This window comes from Salvelinus alpinus, chromosome 16, assembly GCF_045679555.1.
Source record: "Salvelinus alpinus chromosome 16, SLU_Salpinus.1, whole genome shotgun sequence".
Lineage (NCBI taxonomy): Eukaryota > Metazoa > Chordata > Actinopteri > Salmoniformes > Salmonidae > Salvelinus > Salvelinus alpinus.
The window spans coordinates 25,343,756-25,370,572 of NC_092101.1; the positions used below are offsets into that span (position 1 = coordinate 25,343,756).

Below are 26,817 nucleotides of genomic sequence, written 5' to 3' on the forward strand. Positions count from 1 at the left end.
CGTGGCCTCCAATTGCTCTTAAATACAAGTAAAACTAAATGCATGCTCTTCAACCGATCGCTGCCTGCACCTGCCCGCCTGTCCAACATCACTACTCTGGACGGCTCTGACTTAGAATATGTGGACAACTACAAATACCTAGGTGTCTGGTTAGACTGTAAACTCTCCTTCCAGACTCACATCAAACATCTCCAATCCAAAGTTAAATCTAGAATTGGCTTCCTATTCCGCAACAAAGCATCCTTCACTCATGCTGCCAAACATACCCTTGTAAAACTGACCATCCTACCAATCCTCGACTTTGGTGATGTCATTTACAAAATAGCCTCCAAAACCCTACTCAATAAATTGGATGCAGTCTATCACAGTGCCATCCATTTTGTCACCAAAGCCCCATATACTACCCACCACTGCGACCTGTACACTCTCGTTGGCTGGCCCTCGCTTCATACTCGTCGCCAAACCCACTGGCTCCAGGTCATCTACAAGACCCTGCTAGGTAAAGTCCCCCCTTATCTCAGCTCGCTGGTCACCATAGCAGCACCTACCTGTAGCACGCGCTCCAGCAGGTATATCTCTCTGGTCACCCCCAAAACCAATTCTTCCTTTGGCCGCCTCTCCTTCCAGTTCTCTGCTGCCAATGACTGGAACGAACTACAAAAATCTCTGAAACTGGAAACACTTATCTCCCTCACTAGCTTTAAGCACCAGCTGTCAGAGCAGCTCATAGATTACTGCACCTGTACATAGCCCATCTATAATTTAGCCCAAACAACTACCTCTTTACCTACTGTATTTATTTATTTATTTTGCTCCTTTGCACCCCATTATTTCTATCTCTACTTTGCACATTCTTCCACTGCAAACCAACCATTCCAGTGTTTTTACTTGCTATATTGTATTTATTTCGCCACCATGGCCTTTTTTATATTTTTATTTATTTATATATATATATTTTGTTTGCCTTCACCTCCCTTATCTCACCTCACTTGCTCACATTGTATATAGACTTATTTTTCACTGTATTATTGACTATGTTTGTTTTACTCCATGTGTAACTATGTGTTGTTGTATGTGTCGAACTGCTTTGCTTTATCTTGGCCAGGTCGCAATTGTAAATAAGAACGTGTTCTCAACTTGCCTACCTGGTTAAATAAAGGTGAAACATTTTTTTTTAAATAAATAAAAATGAATAGGTGTGTCCAAACTTTTGCCTGTTACTGTATATAGCATTCTATTGGTTGCAAGAATTTTGTATAATCATATAAATTTAAAAAGTTTTGAATCCAGAAAATGTCTTCCCAACTATTTAGCAATCTATATGGCACAGCTGTACAATTTTTGGTCCTTAAATGAAAACTGTATACTTTTTCATTTATCAAAATTTTATTTAGCCAAGTTTGGTCTTTAATGCAGGGCCGACAGACAAGTTCCTTACTATCTCCCCCTTCCACCTGCCTCTTCCATTTTTGCGGTAATGCTGCAATTATTTGGTTGTAATTTTGAGTAGAGCTGACATTTCAATATATTTTTGTTAGCTGCACGTTTGACATAAATCCACCAGTCCTAGTTATAATATAATTTGCATTATACCTTTTTAATTTTTTAAAATACTAAAATATTGTTTTTTTATCAATTAATATACTTGAGTTTAACCATAATATTTGTTGTAATATTTGTTCAGTCTTTTCTGGTGGATTAGATTATGCTCTTTATCCTTTCAAAGAATCACAGGACTGGGAGACCAGAAACCTTCCTCTGATATTTCCCAAAGTTCTTCGTATAGTCGGCCCCTAATATCATAACTGTCATTAAAAACACAGTTATACGACACTCTAGGTGTAAAATAAATCAATAGCTAATTCTGTATCCTGTTGTGTTTTGCCTTTGGAGTATACTGTAATATTACTTGAAGATTAGCCATTGAATTGTTGTCCAATAGGAGGAAGAACCTCTGACCACAATGGCTGTTATGTCTCGGCTTATGCAAACTCATTAGCACCATACTGCATTCAGCACTCATTAAATGCTGTGTACAGATAAATATTATGTTTGTGTTCCTTTCACTCTTCCCTCAAAGCTGGGGAGAGTTGGGTGACAGGTGTGGGGGATCTTGCATCTCTTCATATTTATGACTTGGCTGTCCTGTTGGATAGCAGATGGGTTCTTCTGTGAAATGACAGATATTGCCTTCTAGCTGCTGCAGTCTATTCCCCTCTCATTCTTACATTAGAGGTACAGTAGTCTTATCGCAGTGCAAAATTGAATCTGATTCTGCTGCCAAAGACTTATTACAGAGATTCCTGGCTGACTGACACAACTGATTTTGAGAGCTATTTGTAATTTTAATAGACGAGTCCAAACTTGTGTGCCATTAGTAATGACAGTATGTTGTATTCCGTGGCCATTCATGTCTCATTCACCCAGATGGAGTAAAACCATATGTAGAGACTGCTTTGTGATGTGTGTGCTTGTTTTATCTGCATGCAGAAACAGATGCCTGAATCTGTTCAAGTGTTGTGTTGAGAGAAACGCACTTATTTCTAAAGAGCCACTTGGAGTGTCTGCGATATGAGTTTATTATATTGCACTATATTATTTTATCTCTTTCTCACACTTCCTCTCTCTGCCATTGTAGTGTTACTGTTAAGGCCCATAGCATTATCAGTTAGAGCACGGTGGAGTCCTTGCCTTTCTAAACATTTTGAATGAGCGGGCATTATGTTCATATTCAGGGTTATAACTCTTCAATGTGCTTTGTCATATCTGCTGTTCCGTTAGGCTGCTAGAAGGATTATCAGGCTATGACTTATTGTCAGTGATCTGATATACCTCCTCCTCAACACCTCCTTTTTTGATCTGTCCGTATTCATCTCACTGCATTCTCCCTGCATTCTCTCTATCTCTCCCATTCATCTCTCTGCTGATTCATTATTTACCACATAAAAGTGGAGTGAGAAGGTACTCCCAGAATCAAAGTGTGTGTCTTCTATGGCGAGGCAATGGAGAGGGATGTGTTGTGGACCTCGGCGGCGCTGAAGGATGGCACCACTCATCCATTACGCGCTCAGCGGCTGACTGAGCCGCACCGTTCCCAACTGCATTTATCCCTCACGCTTATTCTCCAAAATGGACCTGTCACCAGGAATCGCTGTTTCTCCCAGAAATACAGCATTGTCTCCCAGGGAGGTTTGATTTCTGAAACCTGTCGTCTCTGTTTCAGACACGGGCCTCCTGCAGCAGGACGCGGCCAGACAGACTCTGGAGGAGAAGCTACAGCCTAATCTCCATGTGTTGGGGCTCCTCTTCCTCAGCAAGCCTATGAGCCATGCCTTCAACTTCATCCTACTCTTCCAGTTGTAAGTTACACAAATACAGACGACTACAGCTAGCTGCCATATTAAAGAAGTCTAATGACAGAATAACACCACAACTTGGACCATAGGGAAATAAATAAGGCCTAATCAGTGGAGGGAAATTAAACTTAAAAGTGTTCTACAAAGTTAGATTAAGATCAGATTCTAATGGATCACTCGACACATTTCAGATATTCATGGGGAGATTATAACATGCTCCAATTGTATAGAGGCTTCCTAAATAAACAAACAACATGTATGATACCAAAGCCCAGATACAGCGGTGTCAGGGGGCTTCAGTTATTCCTCTGTACCACATCAACCATGTCCCCTGGCATGTTACTACCCATCGTTTCAATTATCAACATTTGTCACCAGCTCTCTTAGTGTCAGCAGCCTCCCATCCATTATGCCCCATGTTTTACACCTTGAGAAATATGTTGGCTCTGCAGAAAAGGCCATCAACTGTCTTTGTGAGGGAGGGGATTTCTCAGAAATAGACTCATGGCTGGATTCCGTCTACCTGGCCGTAACAGTGTTTATGTAGTACAAACTAGTGCCCATTCGTATTGTCAATTAGTCTGATATTTGGAAGCATTTAACCATTAATAGGAGTCTACTTGGTATTTTTATTCTATGAAAAACATTTCTGAAGTTCTGCATTAGAAGGCTTCTCATGTACAAATTGGCCTCAGCATAGTGTTTGTGTGAATCCTTAGCATTTTGTTCAAATATTGATACAGAATGTGTCTGCTACTGTACCTCCATCATTTTTTCCCTTGGAACATTCTTTATCATGGGTAGTGAATTGACCTTTTTCATATCTATGAATCCAAGCTACGCCTATGCCTTGTGGGTATATGTGCTGCATCTAATTGGGGCATGCTTTTCAATGATGTCATTTAATCTCATGCCTTACTGCATTATTTAATGGTAAGACCCTGTGGGGACCAGCTAATGAATCACACCCTGGCAGGCAGGCTGACTTTGTGACAAAGGTAAAGTTGTAACTCTGCATACAATGCATTCGGAAAGTATTCAGACCCCTTCCCTTTTTTCCAAATTCTGTTATGTTACAGCCTTACTCTAAAATGTATAAAATATTTTTTCCCTCATCAATGTACACACAGTACCCCATAATGATGAAGCAAAAGCAGGTTTTTAGAAATGTTAGCAAATGTATTTAAAATAACAAAAAGAAATACCTTAAAGTAATGATGGACTGTCATTTCTCTTTGCTTATTTGAGCTGTTCTTGCCATAATATGGACTTGGTCTTTTATCATATAGGGCTATCTTCTGTATTCCACCCCTACCTTGTCACAACACAACTGATTGGCTCAAAAAGATTAAGAAGGAAAGAAATGAAGGAAAGAAATTCCACAAATTAACTTTTAACAAGGCACACCTGTTAATTGAAATGAATTCCAGGTGACTACTTCATGAAGCTGGTTGAGAGAATGCCAAGAGTGCAAAGCTGACATCAAGGCAAGGGTGGCTACTCTGAAGAATCGAATATATAAAATATATTTGGATTTGTTTAACACTTTTGGTTACTACATGATTCCATATGTGTTATTTCATAGTTTTGATGTCTACAAATAAAATAAAAAAAACTTGAATGAGTAGGTGTGTCAACTTTTGACTGGTACTTAATGTAAATGTGATATTTCAGTTTAGTATTTTTTTACTGTTACTTTACTTGCTTTGTCATTATGGGGTATTGTGTGTGGATTGATGAGGGGGAAAGAACAATTTAATCCATTTTAGAATAAGGCTGTAACGTAACAAAATGTGGAAAAAGTAATGGGGTCTGAATACTTTCCGAATGAACTATAGATGTTCCCCCTCACACAGGCGCACACACGCACACACACACACACAGGCACACACACACAGGTGCACACACAGGTGCACACACACACACACACACACACACACACACACACACACACACACACACACACACACACACACACACACACACACATACATATACGGTGCCTTCAGAAAGTATTCCTACCCCTTGACTTAATCCACATTTTGTTGTTACAGCCTGAATTCAAAATGGATTGAATATGTTTTTGTTTCTCACTCACCTACATGCAATACCCCATAATGACAAAGTGAAAACATGTTTTTAGAAATTTGGGCATTTATTGAAAATGAAATACAGAAATATCTCATTTACATAAGTATTCACACCCCTGAGTCAATACTTTGTAGAAGCACCTTTGGCAGCGATGAGAGCTGTGAGTCTTTCTGGGTTAGTCTAAGAGCTTTCCACATCTGGATTGTGCAACATTTGCCCATTATTCTTTAAAAAATTCTTCAAGCTCTGTCAAATTGGTTGTTGATCATTGCTAGACAACCATTTTCAGGTCTTGCCATAGATTCGAAACTGTAACTCGGCCACTCAGGAACATTCACTGCCTTCTTGATGAGCAACTCCTTTGTAGATTTGGCCTTGTGTTATAAGTTATTGTTCTGCTGAAAGGTGAATTGATCTCCCAGTGTCTAGTGCAAAGCAGGTTTTCCTCTAGGATTTTGCTTGTGCTTGAGCTATTTTTTATCCTGAAAAACTCCCCAGTCCTTAATGATTACAAGCATACCCATAACATGATGCAGCCATCACTATGCTTGGAAATATGGAGAGTGGTACTCAGTAATGTGTTGTATTGGATTTGTCCCAAACATAACACTTTGTATTCAAGACAAAAAGTGAATTGCTTTGCCACATTTTTTTGCAGTATTGCATTAGTGTCTTGTTGCAAACAGGATGCATGTTTTGGAATATTTTTATAGTGTACAGGGTTTCTTCTTTTCACTCTGCCAATTAGGTTAGTATTTTGGAGTAACTACAATGTTGTTGATCCATCCTCAGTTTTCCCTTATCACAGCCATTAAACTCTGTAACCGTTTTAAAGTCACCATTGGCCTCATGGTGAAATTACTCCGCGGTTTCTTTCCTCTCCGGCAACTGAGTTAGGAAGGATGCGTGCATCTTTGTAGTGACTAGGTGTATTGATACACAATCCATAGTGTAATTCATAACTTAACCATGCTCAAAGAGATATTCAGTGTCTGCTTTAAAAAAAAAATAATCTACCAATTGGTCCCCTTTTTTGTGAGGCATTGGAAAACATCCCTGGTCTTTGTGGTTGGATCTGTGTTTGAAATTCACTGCCCGACGGAGGAACCTTACTGATAATTGTGTGTGTGAGGCACAGAGATGAGATAGTCATTCACAAATCCTGTTAGCCCCACAAGGTCGACATCCGCGCTCTCACTGAAATCACATTTGCATAATTCAAACATTCCAGTTTAAGCTAGAGATACAGTTGAAGTCGGAAGTTTACATACACCTTAGCCAAATACATTTAAACTCAGTTTTTCACAATTCCTGACATTTAATCCTTGTAAAAAATTCCCTGTTTTAGGTTAGTTAGGATCACCACTTTATTTTAAGAATGTGAAATGTCAGAATAATAGTAGAGAGAATGATTTATTTCAGCTTTTATTTCTTTCATCACATTCCCAGTGGGTGAGAAGTTTACATACACTCAATTAGTATTTGGTAACATTGCCTTTAAATTGTTTAACTTGGGTCAAACGTTTCGGGTAGCCTTCCACAAGCTTCGCATAATAAGTTGGGTGAATTTTGGCCCATTCCTCCTGACAGAGCTGGTGTAACTGAGTCAGGTTTGTAGGCCTCCTTGCTCGCACAAGCTTTTTCATTTCTGCCCACAAATTGTCTATAGGGTTGAGGTCAGGGCTTTGTGATGGCCACTCCAATACCTTGACTTTGTTGTCCTTAAGCCATTTTGCCACAACTTTGGAAGTATGCTTGGGGTCATTGTCCATTTGGAAGACACATTTGCGACCAAGCTTTAACTTCCTGACTGATGTCTTGAGATGTTGCTTCAATATATCCACATAATTTTCCTCCCTTATGATGCCATCTATTTTGTGAAGTGCATCAGTCCCTCCTGCAGCAAAGCACCCAAGCAACATGATGCTGCCACCCCCGTGCTTCACGGTTGGGATGGTGTTCTTTGGCTTGCAAGCCTCCACCTTTTTCCTCCAAACATAACAATGGTCATTATGGCCAAACAGTTCAATTTTTTTGTTTCATCAAACCAGAGTACATTTCTCCATAAAGTACAATCTTTGTCCCCATGTGCAGTTGTTTTTTATGGCGGTTTTGGAGCAGTGGCTTGCTGAGCGGCCTTTCAGGTTATGTCGATATAGGACTTGTTTTACTGTGGATATAGATACTTTTGTACCTGTTTCCTCTAGCATCTTCACAAGGTCCTTTGCTGTTGTTCTGGGATTGATTTGCACTTTTCGCACCGAAGTACGTTCATCTCTAGGAGACAGAACGCATCTCCTTCCTGAGCAGTATGATGACTGTGTGGTCCCATGGTGTTTATACTTGCGTACTATTGTTTTACAGATGAACGTGGTACCTTCAGGCATTTGGAAATTGCTACCAAGGATGAGCCAGACTTGTGGAGGTCTACAATTTATTTTCTGAGGTCTTGGCTGATTTCTTTAGATTTTCCCATGATATCAAGCAAAGAGGCACTGAGTTTGAAGGTAGGCCTTGAAATACATCCACAGGTACACCTCCAATTGACTCAAAGGATGTCAATTAGCCTATCAGAAGCTTCTAAAGCCATTACATCATTTTCTGGAATTTTCCAAGCTGTTTAAAGGCACAGTCAATTTAGTGTATGTAAACTCCTGACCCTCTGTTATTGTAATACAGTGAATTATAAGTGAAATAATCTGTCTGTAAACAATTGTTGGAAAAATTACTTGCGTCATGCACAAAGTAGATGTCCTAACCGACTTGCCAAAACTATAGTGTGTTCACAAGAAATTTGTGGAGTGGTTGTAGAACGAGTTTTAATGACTCCAACCTAAGTGTATGTAAACTTCCGACTTCAACTGTATCTACTTTTTTGCGTTGGATGCGTCTCAATCCACCGCATCTGCCTATGTTGCACTTCTACATCTGTGACATTAGTTGGGTTTTGTTCACAATCCACCTATATGTACCAACTCTCTCTGTGGTTCCAGTTCCTTTGGTAACACAGAATCCACAGATCTTCCTAGATCCTCTTCCATTGGGCCCGACATCTCTGGTTCCAGTTCTGTAAGGGTCAGGAGTAATGTTAAACAGTCGGAGGAAGGTGTCTGGCTGCCAAGCCTGCGATTGAATATGCAGATGAGTTCGATGGCTACCTGGCACTCATTAAGAGGAGACCAGGACAGGAAGAGTGTTAGCTGCTGGCCTGCTAATTGCCACCAGTCAGGGATTTACTGTTAAACACTATTATTGCACACAGAGTGAGTCCATGCAACTTACTATGTGACTTGCTAAGCACATTTTTACTCCTGAACTTTTTAGGCTTGCCATGGAAATACTTAATTAAATCAAAACATTTCAGGTTTTAATTTGTTATTAATTTGTAAAAAATTATTTAAAACATAATTCCACTTTCATATTATGGGTTATTGTGTGTAGGCAAGTGACCAAATATCTACATTGTATACATTTTAAATTCAGGCTGTAACACAACAAAATGTGGAAAAAGTCAAGGGGCTGTGAATACTCACACAGTTTCCTAACCCATAAAGGGGAATCCTCCTATGAATCACTATGGTACGGTTGTAAGGAAGAGCTCCCCAACTGGCAGCCCTCGGGCCGTATTCGGGGGTGGTTTTATTTGCCCCCCCAATTTATGTATACATTTTTTTACATTTCATTGTTGGACACGTAAAAACACCAGGAAATCAGCTCCAAGTGATTTTGATTTGGGAAATCTATTACCAAGTATTCCTACTCGTTATGGAGAGACAAGTGATCTTATACAAATGTAAGCAAGGTTTGCACAAGAAAAAAATCGTCCCGCAGCTGAATCTAGTTGATGATCCCTGTTGTAAGGCCTTTAGTCGAATGGCACTCATTTCACTTTACTGTTCTTTTGATAATGTTTGGATCCACACAGAAAACACAATGTTTTATATTTAATAGCCTCAGGTTTGAACATTTGTTATTTGATTCTTGAAAACATACTGTCGTGTCTGACTATGATAAAATTATATGTCATGCTATTTTATCATATTGATTACCTAACAATTCATTGATTACGTGATTGAATTAAACCATGCAACAATTAAACCATTAATAACCTGCGGCACCACGGAAGCATTAATTTATATAGAGCGGTTATCTCCCGAATCCACTCTCTTAAAGATCTGAAGATCTTTTATATCAATAGCAGTCAATTATTAATCGTCACCTCGATCGGTCTCATTCTGATTGTCGTAAGTACTTGGTTATCTGCACGAACTCTAGCTAATAAGTTGAATCAGCAATACACAAATTGGCTTAATTATTTATTTACTAAATAACTAAATAATCACACAGAATTACATATACAGTGGGGAGAACAAGTATTTGATACACTGCCGATTTTGCAGGTTTTCCTACTTACAAAGCATGTAGAGGTCTGTCATTTTTTATCATAGGTACACATAGGTCAACTGTGAGAGACGGAATCTAAAACAAAAATCCAGAAAATCACATTGTATGATTTTTAAGTAATTAATTTGCATTTTATTGCATGACATAAGAATTTGATCACCTACCAACCAGTAAGAATTCCGGCTCTCACAGACCTGTTAGTTTTACTTTAAGAAGCCCTCCTGTTCTCCACTCATTACCTGTAAATACAGAATCTTATGCATTCTTATAACCGCCCATTTGGAGAAGGAAAATGCAAGATATATATATATTTACTTTGAGCTGCGCTTCGATAGATGGGTCGAAGATGGAAGACTGGTTTATCCAGCAGAGATCGCCATTGTTCTTTGAAGAATCTTTCTGGTCGTAGTGTTGTAGAGCGGATACGTTAAAGTACCCTGTCGTTCTTCTGAGATTGTCCTTTCTAAGGCCACGTACGTTAACAGCTGCAGCTGATAACTCGACGTCTAGGATGTATCACTTCTTTAGTGAATAATCGTTCAAAGATCATACCAAGTTGCTGTAATCAGCTCGCACTGAATTCTGGCTGGTCTAGTCGAAATTCACCATTCCAGCGTGGTGATTGTCACCTCCATGTTGAAATTCGCCCTTTTAAGCGTTAGGACAACAGTCCTAACATTTCTGGAACTAAATGTTAATTTCATTAGGTTGTAGTTGAAATTAGCCCTTTTTAAACGTATAGACACCAGTCCTCACATCATCGGGAACTAAGGTTGACTTCCGTCAATGGGCTTTTGTACTGGGGGAGAGAACGGCGTGTTCCATAGTTCTCAGCCAATGTCTGTTCACTTGGGCGTGGTCACTGAGTGAGCATAGTTTACTTATGAAAATAATTCTCTCATTTAGAAGCTAGAATTACATTTAATCTTTTCACAAATAGTTTTTTAATGAAACATTTAAATTGCACAGCAAGTCCATCTGAATCTGATAACTAGAATGTGTAGGCTTTCCAAGATACAATTTATGTCGTCCTATCATCAGATATAATGTCCCAGACACCAACTGATCTGACATCATATTCTTTAAGTACCAATGGACACTTTCAACTGGTTGAGAAAGGGAAATATTGTTCCATTCCCCAACATTTTTATGTTACCATAACTCTCTCTATGTTAACAAAGGGCTTTCCAAGAGTCCATTCTGTAGAGTGGAGAGAAAAGGGGGAAAGGTAACACCCAACAGGGCAACGTCATGACAATACTGTAGAGTTATTTTCAATTAATGTTGAGAATAATGAAGGGATATACAGTATAAAGCCTACCTTAGTTACCTCTATTATGTGTATTGTTCTGTTCATCCTGATGAGTCCTCATTCATAATAAAAACTTTTAAATGTCTCAACAAATAAGACCAGTTCAGACCCTCAGACAGACATTACAGACATTCTGTATATTACATTGAAGCACATTCGTCATTTCTTCTCAAAGTTTTTGCCATCTGTGCTCTTGAAAATCATTGTAATGTTTCTTAACAGCAATAGCTTGTCTATTATAGTGTGGTCTCTACAAAAGAGTATATGAACCATGAATATGAACCATTTCCTTCTTTGGATGAGTTGCATTGTTTCTCATCCCCACTGCTGTCCAGGGTGATGGCTGATAAGTGGTGAGTGTTCTGTTGAAAAATGGCTGCTATACATCCCCTATGGGTGCTACACATTGGTGGTGGATGGGGTAGGGAAAGGGGGATACCTAGTCAGTTGTACAATTGAATGCCTTCAACTGAAATGTGTCTTCCGCATTTAACCCAACCCCTCTGAATCAGAGAGGTGAGGGAGGATACCTTAATCGACATCCATGGTGCCCGGGGAACAATGGATTAACTGCCTTCCTCAGGGGCAGAACGACAGATTTTTACCTTGTGGGGTAGCTGTCATATATAGTGGATCCTCAATTAAAACCTTTGAGTTTATACCGCAGCGGGATTGTGGTGTAGTACGGTACATTGCATCACCGCAACAGGGAGTTAGGAGGCGGATTATGCTTTTGGGTTCCAGGGTTCGTATGGTCACGAAAAACCTGGAAAAGTCCTGGAATTTTTAAATGTGTTTTCCAGGCCTGGAAAAGTTTTGGAAAAGGATCATATCCCAAAAGTTTGGGAATGTATTTCATAATTTCTGTTAATGTAATTTATTTAGGCACAGTTTTTTCTATTTGATCAATTAAATACAATTTATCAGCTAGGATCAGAATGACACTTTAGCGTGTCTTTGTTTGTGCGCATCACCTGCATGTGTGCAAGACGAGTGGGCTGTTGCTCAAGGAAAGAGAGAATGTTAGACTTTGCAGCAGCAGGTAGGCCTAGCCTATAAAATATGCTAGAGAACAGACTTAGTTTTTTTTATCGCTTTGGTACTATTTTCACAAGTATGTGGTACATTTTCACAACTCCATACAAAACTGCAAACTGGTCACACTTGTAACGCAACCATTCTTTCATTCAAAACCAGTCATTGTGCATTCATTTGGATTGCAAACATCACTCACCACACAACCATTGATTCAAAATAAGTTTATTGTGAAATGTAATGAGAACATTGGTTTAATCACCAAAACACAACATAATGATATCTTTTCAATTTAGTCATTTTAACTACCAGTTAATCCAATAGCAAACAATGCAAGATACGTGTTTCAAATCGCCCTTAGAAGTACTGAAAGTAATATGCTACAGTACTGTAAATTACAGTAGATTACGCAGTTTTCACATTAGGCAATACACTTATATTACCCCACAAAATTGACAGATAATCTATAATTTCCATAATATCTATCCACTGTATAATCAAAGGTGTGATCAATGAAGACATCCTATACAATCATTCATGCTAAGTTTTTATTAAATTGTTCAGATATGATTGTAACATAGGTGTACTGTCTGTAATCAAATGTAAGAAATTAAATGAATGAAAATATAACATAACGTTTAGCAAGCATTCATTTGCATCAAGCCTGTCTTGAGCATTTGGCCATAAATTCTCATCCACTGTTGCAAATTTGTGCTGAAGGTAGTTAGGAGTCAAGCGCAGGAGAGCAGAGATGTCAAATTAGCGTCTTTAATAGGCAAGTCCAAAAACTGTTCAGGTACAATACCAATAAACGCCCAAGACATAGGAACACACAGTCAGTCACTCACGGAAGGACAAAAATAATGCTCCTTACTTATCCTATAACACGGCACACACGTGAATAAACTGAGGACAACCTCAATGAGCAACATGAAAATAATCCCGCACAAACCTAAGCGGGAAACAGGGGTAAATATACACACAGAAATTAAAGCAAATGAAAACCAGGTGTGAATGAACCAAAGACAAAACAACCCGAAAAAGAAAAATGGATCGGTGATGGCTAGTAGGCCGGCGACGGCGACCGCCAGGCACTGCCCGAACAAGAAGAGGAACCACCTTCGGTGGAAGTCGTGATTTCCACATCCCAGTGAATGTACTCATTATTCATGCACTGCGGGAAAAACCTTTTGGCATGGTGAATCCAAGCTTGACATTTGTCTGCATTGATGCCGGCGGATGCCTCATCCATGGCCAGAAGGAGGGTCATAAAGATGGCGATCGTACACCTTCCACCTCCATGCTGAAAACAAATCCTCAATAGGGTTGAGGAAAGGAGAGTATGGGGGCAGGTTTAGGGTCACGAATTGGGGATGGGCCCGAAACCATGCCTGAACCACCTCTGCATGGTGGAACCTGACATTGTCCCACACAATGACATGCTGTAGGTGACCCCTTCAATTTCATTAAGAAACACAATGAAGTGTGCAGAGTTGTAGGATCCAAGTAATGGCCTACGTCCTACCACACCATCGTCAGAGATGTTTCCCCCACGTTGTCCAGGCACTTGGACAGTCGCTGTTAGACGATGAGGTTCCGTCCACGGCGCCGAGTTTTTACCAGATTGAAGCCCACTTCATCAACATAGATATACTTCTAATAATATATTTTGTTTAGTTAATTTTACAGTATAGTTCCAACATGATATTGTGAAGTATCATGTGTATCAAATAGTAACCCTAATACAGTATATAGTGCTGTACCTGAACATACTCGGCCCGCAGTTGTTTCACCCGGTTGTTGTTTTTCTCTAAATGCACCAGGTAACTGTGTTTCATAGATACCTGGTGCCTCTTCAAAAAGGCGGGGGCGATTGTTGGTAGGCTGATGGATGCCATACTGGCAAAAGTGTCATCGTTCTCCTTTGGTCTGCTTTATTTCGGACAGCCATATGTCATTCCTGGCCCTCACCATTTCAACCACTGCCCACTCCTGCTGGTGGGTCAGCACACGACCACGGCCACCACCACAGGGTCTTCTGTCAATTCTGAGGTTAGAACAGAGTATACTGTCAATACATCATACTGTAAGAATGCTGTAACATGTTTTGTGAATTTACATGCATTACAATATGTAATTTACTGTAAATGTAATGGTAAAGCATAGTGCATGTCCTGCAGACGGTTTTCTTATCGAAATGGTCTCATGATCGAATTGACAGTTGATCTTTTCGGATTTGGGTTAACTAATCTGGCAGCCTCTGCCATGGTAAGGCTTCTGTTCACCACCTGGTCAACGACGATGGCCCGGACACAACAGTTCTCTGTCGTCTGCCTCCCTCTCTCTGATGACCACCTCTTTGACGGCGCCCATGCCCACCTCTCTGATCTCTGATGGGGCCCATGCCCACCTCTCTGATCTCTGATGGGGCCCATGCCCACCTCTCTGATCTCTGATGTGGCCCATGCCCACCTCTCTGATCTCTGATGGGGCCCATGCCCACCTCTCTGATCTCTGATGGGGCCCATGCCCACCTCTTTGATCTCTGATGGGACCCATGCCCACCTCTCTGATCTCTGATGGGGCCCATGCCCACCTCTCTGATGGGGCCCATGCCCACCTCTTTGATCTCTGATGGGGCCCATGCCCACCTCTTTGATCTCTGATGGGGCCCATGCCCACCTCTTTGATCTCTGATGGGGCCCATGCCCACCTCTTTGATCTCTGATGGGGCCCATGCCCACCTCTCTGATTTCTTCCTCTCCCTTGCTGTTTATCCTGCTCCATCTTGAAAGAAATTGCAAGTGTTCAAACACCCCCTTTTAAATAGTGACCAATTGTGGTTACCACTATGTGAAATCAATTAGCGATAACAAGTAGTCATTTTGTATGGTTATCATGTATCATACATGTCATTTAGATGTTTATACTTTACAAACACACATTTTATTTCTGTATTTCTCAAAATCCATATATAGTAGACAAACCAGTTTAAAATCTATAGGCTTACCAAATGGTTAAGGGATTAACCATTAAGCACAGTTAGATTAAGTGATGGTCAAATGTATTTAAACAAATGAGAAGAGAATCATATGAAAATGATTGTGAGCATTGCATTGTGAAAGGCAATTACTTTAAAGGTATTTCTAGATGAAACACTAATTAGGTTTGGTGAAAAAGTTACTGTGTGATTGTGTATGTTGTACTTCTGTCAATTGAAAATGTGAAAAAAAAAAAAACAGCCTGTTTGATGATCTGTTTTGAGTTGTGAAATTTTATCTCATACTTGTGAAAATAGTACCAAAGCGATAAAAAAACTGTAATTAGGTAGCCAATTCAAAACATACATTGCACCCTCTAGTTAACTGGTTAGCTATTATTAGCATGTATTTATGTTTTTGTCATGCCCCAAAAAACTTTCCACCGACACTCGCGAATAAGGCCATACAAAGTTGATTCGCTTTTTTGATCGATTCATATGAGACATTAAAGCTATTATTTTATGAAACAAACGAATAACTTCGCCATTGTATTAGTTGCGATTCAGTTCAATCGTGGTGAATCAAATCATAATAATTTGTGAATCACAGTTATATTAGGAAAAACTATTTGATGTACCCTTTCTTTTGGATTATGTGGCTTCAAAACTTGTTTTGTATACTGAACAAAAATATAAACGCAATATGTAAAGTGATGGGCCCATGTATCATGAGCTGAAATAAAAGATCCCAGAAATGTTCCATAGGCACAAAAAACGTATTTCTCTCCAATTATGTGCACATGTTTTTTACATCCCTGTTAGTGAGCATTTCTCCTTTGCCAAGATAATATATCCACCAGACAGGTGTGGCATATCAAGAAGCGGATTAACCTTTTGATGTGTACCAACACACGGGTGTGATCATTATACAGTGGTCCCTGCAACATACACCGAAACCGGTGTGATTAGAACACTTTTTAGAACGTCTAGTTTTGATTGAAACAACAGTCAGCGTTTAAGCTGGGAACATTTTTTTTTCACAGAAACATTTTCCACAAACACAGTCCTTACAGTGTTATGTCCTGAATGTGACCCATTTATTTTTGGATGCAATGTTCAGACATTCACAGAAGTGGCGACAGCATAACACAATCATCCAAACCAGAAAATGTGGGCTGCATTAGTTTTAGTGCTAACTGAGGAAATATTGACCTAACACAAGCAGTCATATTTAGCTAGCTTTCGGTTGACAAAAAAACAATATGAATTAGCTAATATAAATGACTATTTACAATTCATCACATCATGGGTGAGCCCACCATTGATCTAAATAATTGAGTAAAAATCAAAATTACCCGACAAAGGGTAGTTTTTGCGCTCCGCCATGTTTGTTTTTTCCGGTCAACCATAGATAAGATGAGGAGACAAGAAGTTTGATCAGTTTGCAGTATGTATGTTGAAGGGGGTGTGTCGTCTACCATCATTTAACTTCCCTTCATTCACTTCCGGAAGTTTACTCGAAAGATGAGTGAACCATCCCTCACCTCATTTGTTATAATATATTTGGTCTGACAGAGGTTTAGATGACACCCAGAATGCATTGTATAATGTCAACAAACATGGTGCCACACATAGCTGGCAAATAGCTAGCATTAACTCATCATAATCAGTAAAACCTTCAAAAAAGTACATTACAATCTATGCAAGAATCGGAATGCATAATTTGTCACCAGTACTTGAAAACATGAATAAAACTGTAAATACATTATGCTCCATACATACATACGGTATGCCAAAGTAGAAACGACAACACGATATACAGAAAATAAGGCTCTTACTTTGATTGGAACGCACACATGTTGTCACGCCCTGACCTTAGAGAGACTTTGTTATGTCTCTTTTTGGTTTGGTCAGGGTGTGATTTGGGTGGGCATTCAATGTCCTTTTTTCTATGATTTGTGTTTCTATGTTTTGGCCGGGTATGGTTCTCAATCAGGGACAGCTGTCTATCGTTGTCTCTGATTGGGAATCATACTATGGCAGCCCTTTTTCCCACCTGTGATTGTGGGTAGTTGACTTTGTTAGTGGCACTATAGCCCTCGGAAGCTTCACGGTCGTTTATTTTGTTTCTTGTTTTGTTAACTGTCCTGTGAGTGCATTCTGACATAATCCGCATAAAAATGCTGGGGGAACTGTTAGAGATGTGAAAATGTTAAAAGCATGATCAGTGCACAAGGCCACTCTAAAATGAGCAGTTGTCACACAACACAATGCCACAGATGTCTCAAGATTTGAGGGAGCATGTTGACTACAGGAATGTCCACCAAATCAAATCAAATTTTATTGGTTACATACACATGGTTAGCAGATGTTAATGCGAGTGTAGCGAAATGCTTGTGCTTCTATTTCCGATCGTGCAGTAATATCTAACAAGTGATCTAACAATTTCACAACAACTACCTTATACACACAAGTGTAAAGGAATGATTAAGAATGTGTACATATACATATATGGATGAGCGATGGCCGAACGGCATAGGCAAGATGCAGTAGATGGTATAGAGTGCAGTATATACAGTGGGGAGAACAAGTATTTGATACACTGCCGATATTGCAGGTTTTCCTACTTACAAAGCATGTAGAAGCATGTAAAATCCAGAAAATCACATTGTATGATTTTTAAGTAATTAATTTGCATTTTATTGCATGACATAAGTATTTGATCACCTACCAACCAGTAATAATTCCGGCTCTCACAGACCTGTTAGTTTTTCTTTAAGAAGCCCTCCTGTTCTCCACTCATTACCTGTATTAACTGCACCTGTTTGAACTCGTTGCCTCTATAAAAGACACCTGTCCACACACTCAATCAAACAGACTCCAACCTCTCCACAATGGCCAAGACCAGAGAGCTGTGTAAGGACATCAGGGATAAAATTGTAGACCTGCACAAGGCTGGGATGGGCTACAGGACAATAGGCAAGCAGCTTGGTGAGAAGGCAACAACTGTTGGCGCAATTATTAGAAAATGGAAGAAGTTCAAGATGATGGTCAATCACCCTCGGTCTGGGGCTCCATGCAAGATCTCACCTCGTGGGGCATCAATGATTATGAGGAAGGTGAGGGATCAGCCCAGAACTACACGGCAGGACCTGGTCAATGACCTGAAGAGAGCTGGGACCACAGTCTCAAAGAAAACCATTAGTAACACACTACACCGTCATGGATTAAAATCCTGCAGCGCACGCAAGGTCCCCCTGCTCAAGCCAGCACATGTCCAGGCCCGTCTGAAGTTTGCCAATGACCATCTGGATGATCCAGAGGAGGAATGGGAGAAGGTCATGTGGTCTGATGAGACAAAAATAGAGCTTTTTGGTCTAAACTCCACTCGCCGTGTTTGGAGGAAGAAGAAGGATGAGTACAACCCCAAGAACACCATCCCAACCGTGAATTATGGAGGTGGAAACATCATTCTTTGGGGATGCTTTTCTGCAAAGGGGACAGGACAACTGCACCGTATTGAAGGGAGGATGGATGGGGCCATGTATCGCGAGATCTTGGCCAACAACCTCCTTCCCTCAGTAAGAGCATTGAAGATGGGTCGTGGCTGGGTCTTCCAGCATGACAACAACCCGAAACACACAGCCAGGGCAACTAAGGAGTGGCTCCGTAAGAAGCATCTCAAGGTCCTGGAGTGGCCTAGCCAGTCTCCAGACCTAAACCCAATAGAACATCTTTGGAGGGAGCTGAAAGTCCGTATTGCCCAGCGACAGCCCCGAAACCTGAAGGATCTGGAGAAGGTCTGTATGGAGGAGTGGGCCAAAATCCCTGCTGCAGTGTGTGCAAACCTGGTCAAGAACTACAGGAAACGTATGATCTCTGTAATTGCAAACAAAGGTATCAAATACTTGCAATACTTGTCATGCAATAAAATGCAAATTAATTACTTAAAAATCATACAATGTGATTTTATGGATTTTTGTTTTAGATTCCGTCTCTCACAGTTGAAGTGTACCTATGATAAAAATGACAGACCTCTACATGCTTTGTAAGTAGGAAAACCTGCAAAATCGGCAGTGTATCAAATACTTGTTCTCCCCACTGTACATATGAGATGAGTAATGTAGGGTATGTAAACATTATATAAAGTGGCATTGTTTAAGTGACTAGTGATACATTTATTACATCCAATTATTAATTATTAAAGTGGCTAGAGATTGAGTCTGTATGTTGGCAGCAGCCACTCATTGTTAGTGATGGTTGTTTAACAGTCTGATGGCCTTGAGATAGAAGCTGTTTTTCAGTCTCTCGGTCCCATCTTTGATGCACCTGTACTGACCTCGCCTTCTGGATGATAGCGAGGTGAACAGGCAGTGTCTCGGGTAGCTGTTGTCCTTGATGATTTTTTTGGCCTTCCTGTGACATCGGGTGGTGTAGGTGTCTTGGAGGGCAGGTAGTTTGCCCCCGGTGATGCGTTGTGCAGACCTCACTACTAGAGGTCGACCGATTATGATTTTTCAACGCCGATACCGATTAATCGGCTGATTTTTAAAATGTATTTGTAATAATGACAATTACAACAATACTGAATGAACACTTATTTTAACTTAATATAATACATCAATAAAATCATTTTAGCCTCAAATAAATAATGAAACATGTTCAATTTGGTTTAAATAATGCAAGAACAAAGTGTTGGAGAAGACAGTAAAAGTACAATATGTGCCATGTAAGAAAGCTAACGTTTAAGTTCCTTGCTCAGAACATGAGAACATATGAAAGCTGGTGGTTCCTTTTAACATGAGTCTTCAATATTCCCAGGTAAGAAGTTTTAGGTTGTAGTTATTATAGGAATATTTCTCTCTATACCATTTGTATTTCATATACCTTTGACTATTGGATGTTCTTATAGGCACTTTAGTATTGCCAGTGTAACAGTATAGCTTCCATCCCTCTCCTCGCCGCTACCTGGGCTCGAACCAGGAACACATCGACAACAGCCACCCTCGAAGCAGCGTTACCCATGCAGAGCAAGGGGAACAACTACTCCAAGTCTCAGAGCGAGTGACATTTGAAATGCTATTAGCGCTCATCCCGCTAACTAGCTAGCCATTTCACATCGGTTACACCAGCCTAATCTCGGGAGTTGATAGGCTTGAAGTCATAAACAGCGCAATGTGCTGTTTGAATGAATGCTTACGAGCCTGCTGGTGCCTACCATCGCTCAGTCACTGCTCTATCAAATCATAGACTTAATTATAACATAATAACACACAGAAATACGAGCCTTAGGTCATTAATATGGTCGAATCCGGAAACTATCATTTCGAAAACAAAACGTTTATTCTTTCAGTGAAATACGGAACCGTTACGTATTTTATCTAACAGGTGGCATCCATAAGTCTAAATATTCCTGTTACATTGCACAACCTTCAATGTTATGTCATAATTACGTAGAATTCTGGCAAATTAGCTCGCAATGAGCCAGGCGGCCCAAACTTGCATATACCCTGACTCTGCGTGCAATGAACGCAAGAGAAGTGACACAATTTCATCTGGTTAATATTGCCTGCTAACATGGATTTCTTTTAGCTAAATATGCAGGTTTAAAAATATTTACTTCTGTGAATTGATTTTAAGAAAGGCATTGATGTTTATGGTTAGGTACACATTGGAGCAACGACAATCCTTTTTCGCGAATGCGCACTGCATCCTTTATATGCAACGCAGGACACACTAGATAAACTAGTAATATCATCAACCATGTGTAGTTTTAACTAGTGATTATGATTGATTGATTGTTTTTTTATAAGATAAGTTTAATGCTAGCTAGCAACTTACCTTGGCTTCTTACTGCATTCGCGTAACAGGCGGGCTCCTCGTGAGGCAGGTGGTTAGAGCGTTGGACTAGTTAACCATAAGGTTGCAAGATTGAATCCCTGAGCTGACAAGGTAAAAATCCGTCATTCTTCCCCTGAACAAGGCAGTTAACCCACCGTTCCTAGGCCGTCATTGAAAATAAGAATGTGTTCTTAACTGACTTGCCTAGTGAAATAAAGGTGTAAAATAAAAAACAATAAAAATAAAAAATCGGCGTCCAAAATTACCGATTTCCGATTGTTATGAAAACTTGAAATCGGCCCTAATTAATCGGCCATTCCGATTAATCGGTCGACCTCTACTCACTACCCTCTGGAGAGCCTTACGGTTGTGGGCGGAGCAGTTGCTGTACCAGGCGGTGATACAGCCCGATAGGATGCTCTCGATTGTGCATCTGTAAAAATGTGTGAGTGTTTTTGGTGACAAGCCACATTTCTTCAGCCTCCTGAGGTTGAAGAGGCGCTGTTGCGCCTTTTTCACCATGCTGTCTGTGTGGGTGGACCATTTCAGTTTGTCTGTGATGTGTACGCCGAGGAACTTAAACTTAAACTTTTCCACCTTCTCCACTACTGTCCCGTCGATGTGGATAGGGGAGTGTTCCCTCTGCTGTTTCCTGAAGTCCACGATCATCTCCTTTGTTTTGTTGACGTTGAGTGTGAGGTTATTTTCCTGACACCACACTCCGAGGGCCCTCACCTCCTCCCTGTAGGCCGTCTCGTCGTTGTTGGTAATCAAGCCTACCACTGTAGTGTCATCTGCAAACTTGATGATTGAGTTGGAGGTGTGAATGGCCACTCAGTCATGGGTGAACAGGGAGTACAGGAGAGGGCTGAGAACGCACCATTGTGGGGCCCCAGTGTTGAGGATCAGCGGGGTGGAGATGTTGTTTCCTACCCTCACCACCTGGGGGCGGCCCGTCAGAAAGATGCACAGGGTGGGGTCGAGACCCAGGGTCTCGAGCTTAATGACGAGTTTGGAGAGTACTATGGTGTTGAATGCTGAGCTGTAATCGATGAACAGCATTCTTACATAGGTATTCCTCTTGTCCAGATGGGTTAGGGCAGTGTGCAGTGTGATTGCGAATGCGTCGTCTGTGGACCTATTGTGGCGGTAAGCAAATTGGAGTGGGTCTAGGGTGTCAGGTAGGGAGGAGGTGATATGATCCTTGACTAGTCTCTCAAAGCACTTCATGATGATGGAAGTGAGTGCTACAGGGCTATAGTCGTTTAGCTCAGTTACTTTAGCTTTCTTGGGAACAGGAATAATGGTGGCCCTCTTGAAGCATGTGGGAACAGCAGACTGGGATTGGGATTGATTGAATATGTCTGTAAACACACCAGTCAGCTGGTCTGCGCATGCTCTGAGGACGCGGCTAGGGATGCCGTCTGGGCCGGCAGCCTTGCGAGGGTTAACACGTTTAAATGTTTTACTCACCTCGGCTGCAGTGAAGGAGAGCCCGCAGTTTTTGGTAGCGGGCCTTGTCAGTGGCACTGTATTGTCCTCAAAGCGAGCAAAAAGGTATTTAGTCTGTCTGGGAGCAAGACATCCTTATATGAAATGTAACTTAGTAAAATCTTTAAATTGTTGAATGTTGCGTTTATATTTTTTTCAGTATAGATACTTCCAGTCAATTTGGGTATCCAATCTATGGGATATTGCAACTCAATATGCTAGCATAGCCACCGGAAGAAGGGGTGCTGAATCACCCCCTGATATATAAAAGAAGAAAACAAATATCCACCAAATTAGTACACTAAGCCTTTATGACTCCTGTATGAGTGGAGAAAAATACTCGTCAGCAGACAGCAGTAGCTCTCCAGACTGAGGTTTGGCCACACGTGTTTTATACAATTGCCTAACAGGTATTTTACTTTGTGGGGGGTTAAGTGCCTTGCACAACGACAGGAGATGGTACAAGGGATCAGAGAGCAGCCTCTCAGTGTTGATACCACATTACACTTACAGTTTTATATGTACATAAAAAGTAAGCGCCAATTGTTGGTCATGGAAATTTAGTTAAGAGTCATGGAGAAGTCATAGAAAAGTCATGAAATTCCAACTGTCAAAATGTGAATGTGTAAAGCGTTGGTAGACAGGCGCTAATGTGTCTCTCTCCTCATTGGACTGTAGCCTATTACTTAATATAACTGGTGTTACACTGTAATGTTTTTATTGTAAGAGAAACAAAAACATTCTGTTATATTCCATTATATTCTTAAAATATATGTGTTGACTGATGTAACGGTTTTGACTTGAGGTTGTTGTTTGTAGGGGTGTCAGGTAGGTTGTGCCTACCAGAGAAAATATTGATTTTTCCTTTTGGTTTGGGAGGGAATGAGTCCCGTCTGGTCCGTCAAGTCTACACCAATACAAAGGACTCATGTAAAAGTCTGTATGGAAATACACTTTTCACAAACCCTTAAAACATTGGAAATAACTTCAAAACAAATGTGTTCTTTCGCTTGGGTTGTATTAGCAACATAAATGATAACAAACACATAATAATATAACAAATAATCAGCTCTGGTTCCTCCAGAAAAGTCCTGTACCTCGGGCTTAAAAGAGTCCAGCCCGGTAAAGGAGTTCAGGGAACTCAAGTGGCCTTAGTCACGCAATGTTTGTCCGTTTTACCACACAATCATAAAGAGTATCACATCTCAATACATCTTCAACTACAACTGATCACATAAATCATCACGGTATACATCACACCGAAACAAATTAAAAACCATATGCAAAAAAAGTTGTAGTAAGTCAGACAATCCAATCCGCCAACAGAGTAGGAAGGCCATGAAGAACCAGCGGAGACCAACTGAGATGTGTAGTCCAAAGGAAGCAATGAGTGGATCTGATCCTGGTTAAACTTGAGACAAAGCACACTTTTAAATACAACAAAACAAACGGAGTAAAGAATCTTCGGAACTGAGGGTTGAACACATCCTCATTCGCACCACCATCACAAACCCCACTTTTGCGCAGCTGATGCTGGCTATTTAATTGGGAATTGAAGGGGAAGCGCCCTATTGGAAGGAGAAGTACTGAGACGTTCAGACAAATTCAGGGCCGTCACACTGAATATACTGTTGGGTTCTGAGAATATAAAATATACTTATTCATTGAGGGAGAGAGGGGAATGTATAGCGTTTACATTCTGTCCGGATATGGTAGTGTTAATTATCAGGTATCCTATTGAAATATTGAGTGCTAGGGTCTAGAGGGTCTGCACCCAAAGTTAATGGTTATCTGTAGAAGGAATGTATATGATCAGTGCAATTAAGCTTGGATTGTACTGAGTGTAGGGAAAACGATCACGTGGCAGGCACTGATAAGGGGAGAGAGCCGTGGATTAGCGATTGAAGGGGGTCCAGGTCAGGTCACATTAAGGGAGAAGGTGGTGTTTAGAGAGAAGAAGGAGATTCCACCCCAAATTGGGGTATATATACCACCTCTGGTGGAACCATGTCTTTGTTCAGCTGTTCGATCCTTTGGGATGAATAAACTTGGTTTAAGCTTTCATAATGTCCTTCGGTTTCTTACACTGATATTTAGAACCTAACAATACGCAAGTGATGTCTGATAAATTAACAAGTTGATGGTGCACTCAAAGAAGCCTCAGCTACTAAGCACAGATAAATTAAACTCAAAACATGATATTCTGTTATATTGAAATACATTGCACGCTATACTGCGGTATGACGCAACTTTTAAATGAGTAGCCACTGTACTAATGTTTTAAGGAAGACCAAGAGACAGCCCTAGACAGCCTCAGGGGAAGGAAGGACACACCTGCTGGGACCCTGCAGCTTCTCGGGAGTTAACTTGGAAACTCCTAAAATGTCACCAGTGGCCAGCCCGCTGGGCTGATGAAGATCTTTTAATAAAGACAAAAAGGTTAATGAAGGCGAGGCACTGGAGTGCGTTATCGCTGGTCTCTCTCTGTCTCTCTCTCTTTCTCTCTTGCTCTTTCTCTCCCTTTCCTCTGCTGTCTGTGACTAAGGGGAAGACTTGACCTTGTAGGATCAGAACACTAAGTGGATTTTTAATCCATCCCGTGCCCTCTAGACTGGCGGGGAGCCGCCTGTTATTTATAGGTGAAATGTCATGTCTTTCCTAACGAACACTTCTTATTTTTCTCCTCAAAATAATGGCCCATCCAGTCAAATATATTCTGCACAAATGAGGAAGCGAGCATTAATCAGCTGACTTCATTTTGTAGGTGGCATTATTTATAACGCTAGATTTGCATAATGAGATTATTTTGTTCTGATCAATAAACCATTCAGAACATTGGTCCTATGTGGTAGGTAGTATGCCTTAAAGCTTCAAAAACCTTGTTATTTTCCATTTTATTGATTTATCTTGTGTCATTGAGTTTGTACCGTAATATTCTGGCCTTTCAGTCCTTGATACCAAAGCATATGTGCCTTTTTATTTTGCCTGGTTAAAGAATAAATACAGTACATAAACCATTGCTCCCTTTCAGATGTTTTTTTGTCAATGAGAATCACGCCACCGGACACGAGTGCTAACCAAACTGTCAGCAGTGATCTTCAGTGTAATGTTTGGTTTATTACTCTGGACTGGCCCCCACTCTGTTGATGGAATGGGCCTTGTTATCAGCATTTAGACAGCTCTCACTAACACCTTCTCAATCGATACCCCCTTCATTGTCTTCAAGGGGCTTAGTAGTCGATCAATGCTCAGCTGTGTGACCCCTCTTCCCCCCCCCCCTCCGCCTGCCTGCTCCTAAAACAACCATCACTACACCTCAACACTGCTGCTGCACAGTGCTGCCTGCTGACGGTGGCATTGGGATGATAGACAGCACTGTTAAGTCAGTTCCCTCTGTCCACCCAGCATCTACATTATCTATACACTATCTCATTCTCCTTCATCATCAACTAGCTCCTTCTTCATCATCCTTTATCATCCTCACTCTGCCTACTGTATGTCACACATCAAAACGTCGTCTTCTTAATTTGATCTTCTTTCCTGCTCCATGATTCGATTTTGTGACCTGATGCCTTTCAAAACACAATGTTCACATATCACACCCTCAAAGATGATACCGTTGTTTCCGATGTGAAAAGGAAAACTGTAAGATATCTATCTATAAGATATGAGCTTGTCTTTCTGTCACTTATTTGAAGTCCAAAGTACTTGTCTTGTGGTAACTTTACCTCAGTCTGTTGAAGGCACTCTGTACAGAACAAATTTCCTGCTTGATGTCAGTTTGAGTACCGGTAACTCGTCACTGCACACTTGAGTGAAACAGACACTAATTAGTGTGATGAAGTGAGGGCTTATAAATAACAAGTCCCCTTTCTCTGTTCTCAGTGTGTCTATTGGGATCAGCTATGTCCTAGCTGGCAGTGAGGCCTACGCCGCTCTTCTACATGTGAGGTAAGTCTGCAGTGACAAAAAACACAAGGGCAGTGACAGACATATCATAATGGTCAAAATAGTGTCTCATTATAGTGTGTGGTTAGTTTCCATGTTCTACTGTTTACTCTTTACCCCTTTTGAGGTGTAAGTACTTCTCATAGTCTTTGCCAATTATGACTTCAATAGGGCGGATGAGTGATTAAATTAGGGTTCAAATTTTAGGATTAGGGCCATATCAGTAAAGCTAGACCATTTGGCTAACAAGGTCCTCTTTATCTAATTGGCAGTGCAATTGACAGCCTTCAAACATAACACTTAGCTTGAGTTGTGCTGTCATAAAACTAGACTATTTTGAGAATATCGTAATGGCTGTC

The 26,817-nt window shown here is 40.6% G+C and overlaps 1 protein-coding gene across 3 annotated transcripts in view; it reads left to right on the forward strand.

Annotated features, from left to right (window-relative positions):
* Positions 1 to 26,817, forward strand: part of LOC139541194 (uncharacterized) — a 106,045-nt gene that overhangs the window by 11,527 nt on the left and 67,701 nt on the right. For all 3 annotated transcript variants that reach the window (XM_071345572.1, XM_071345571.1, XM_071345570.1), the window contains 2 exons: positions 3,224 to 3,359; positions 26,396 to 26,461. In XM_071345572.1, the coding sequence (XP_071201673.1) occupies positions 3,224 to 3,359; positions 26,396 to 26,461 (202 nt within the window). The remainder of the gene's footprint in view (positions 1 to 3,223; positions 3,360 to 26,395; positions 26,462 to 26,817) is intronic.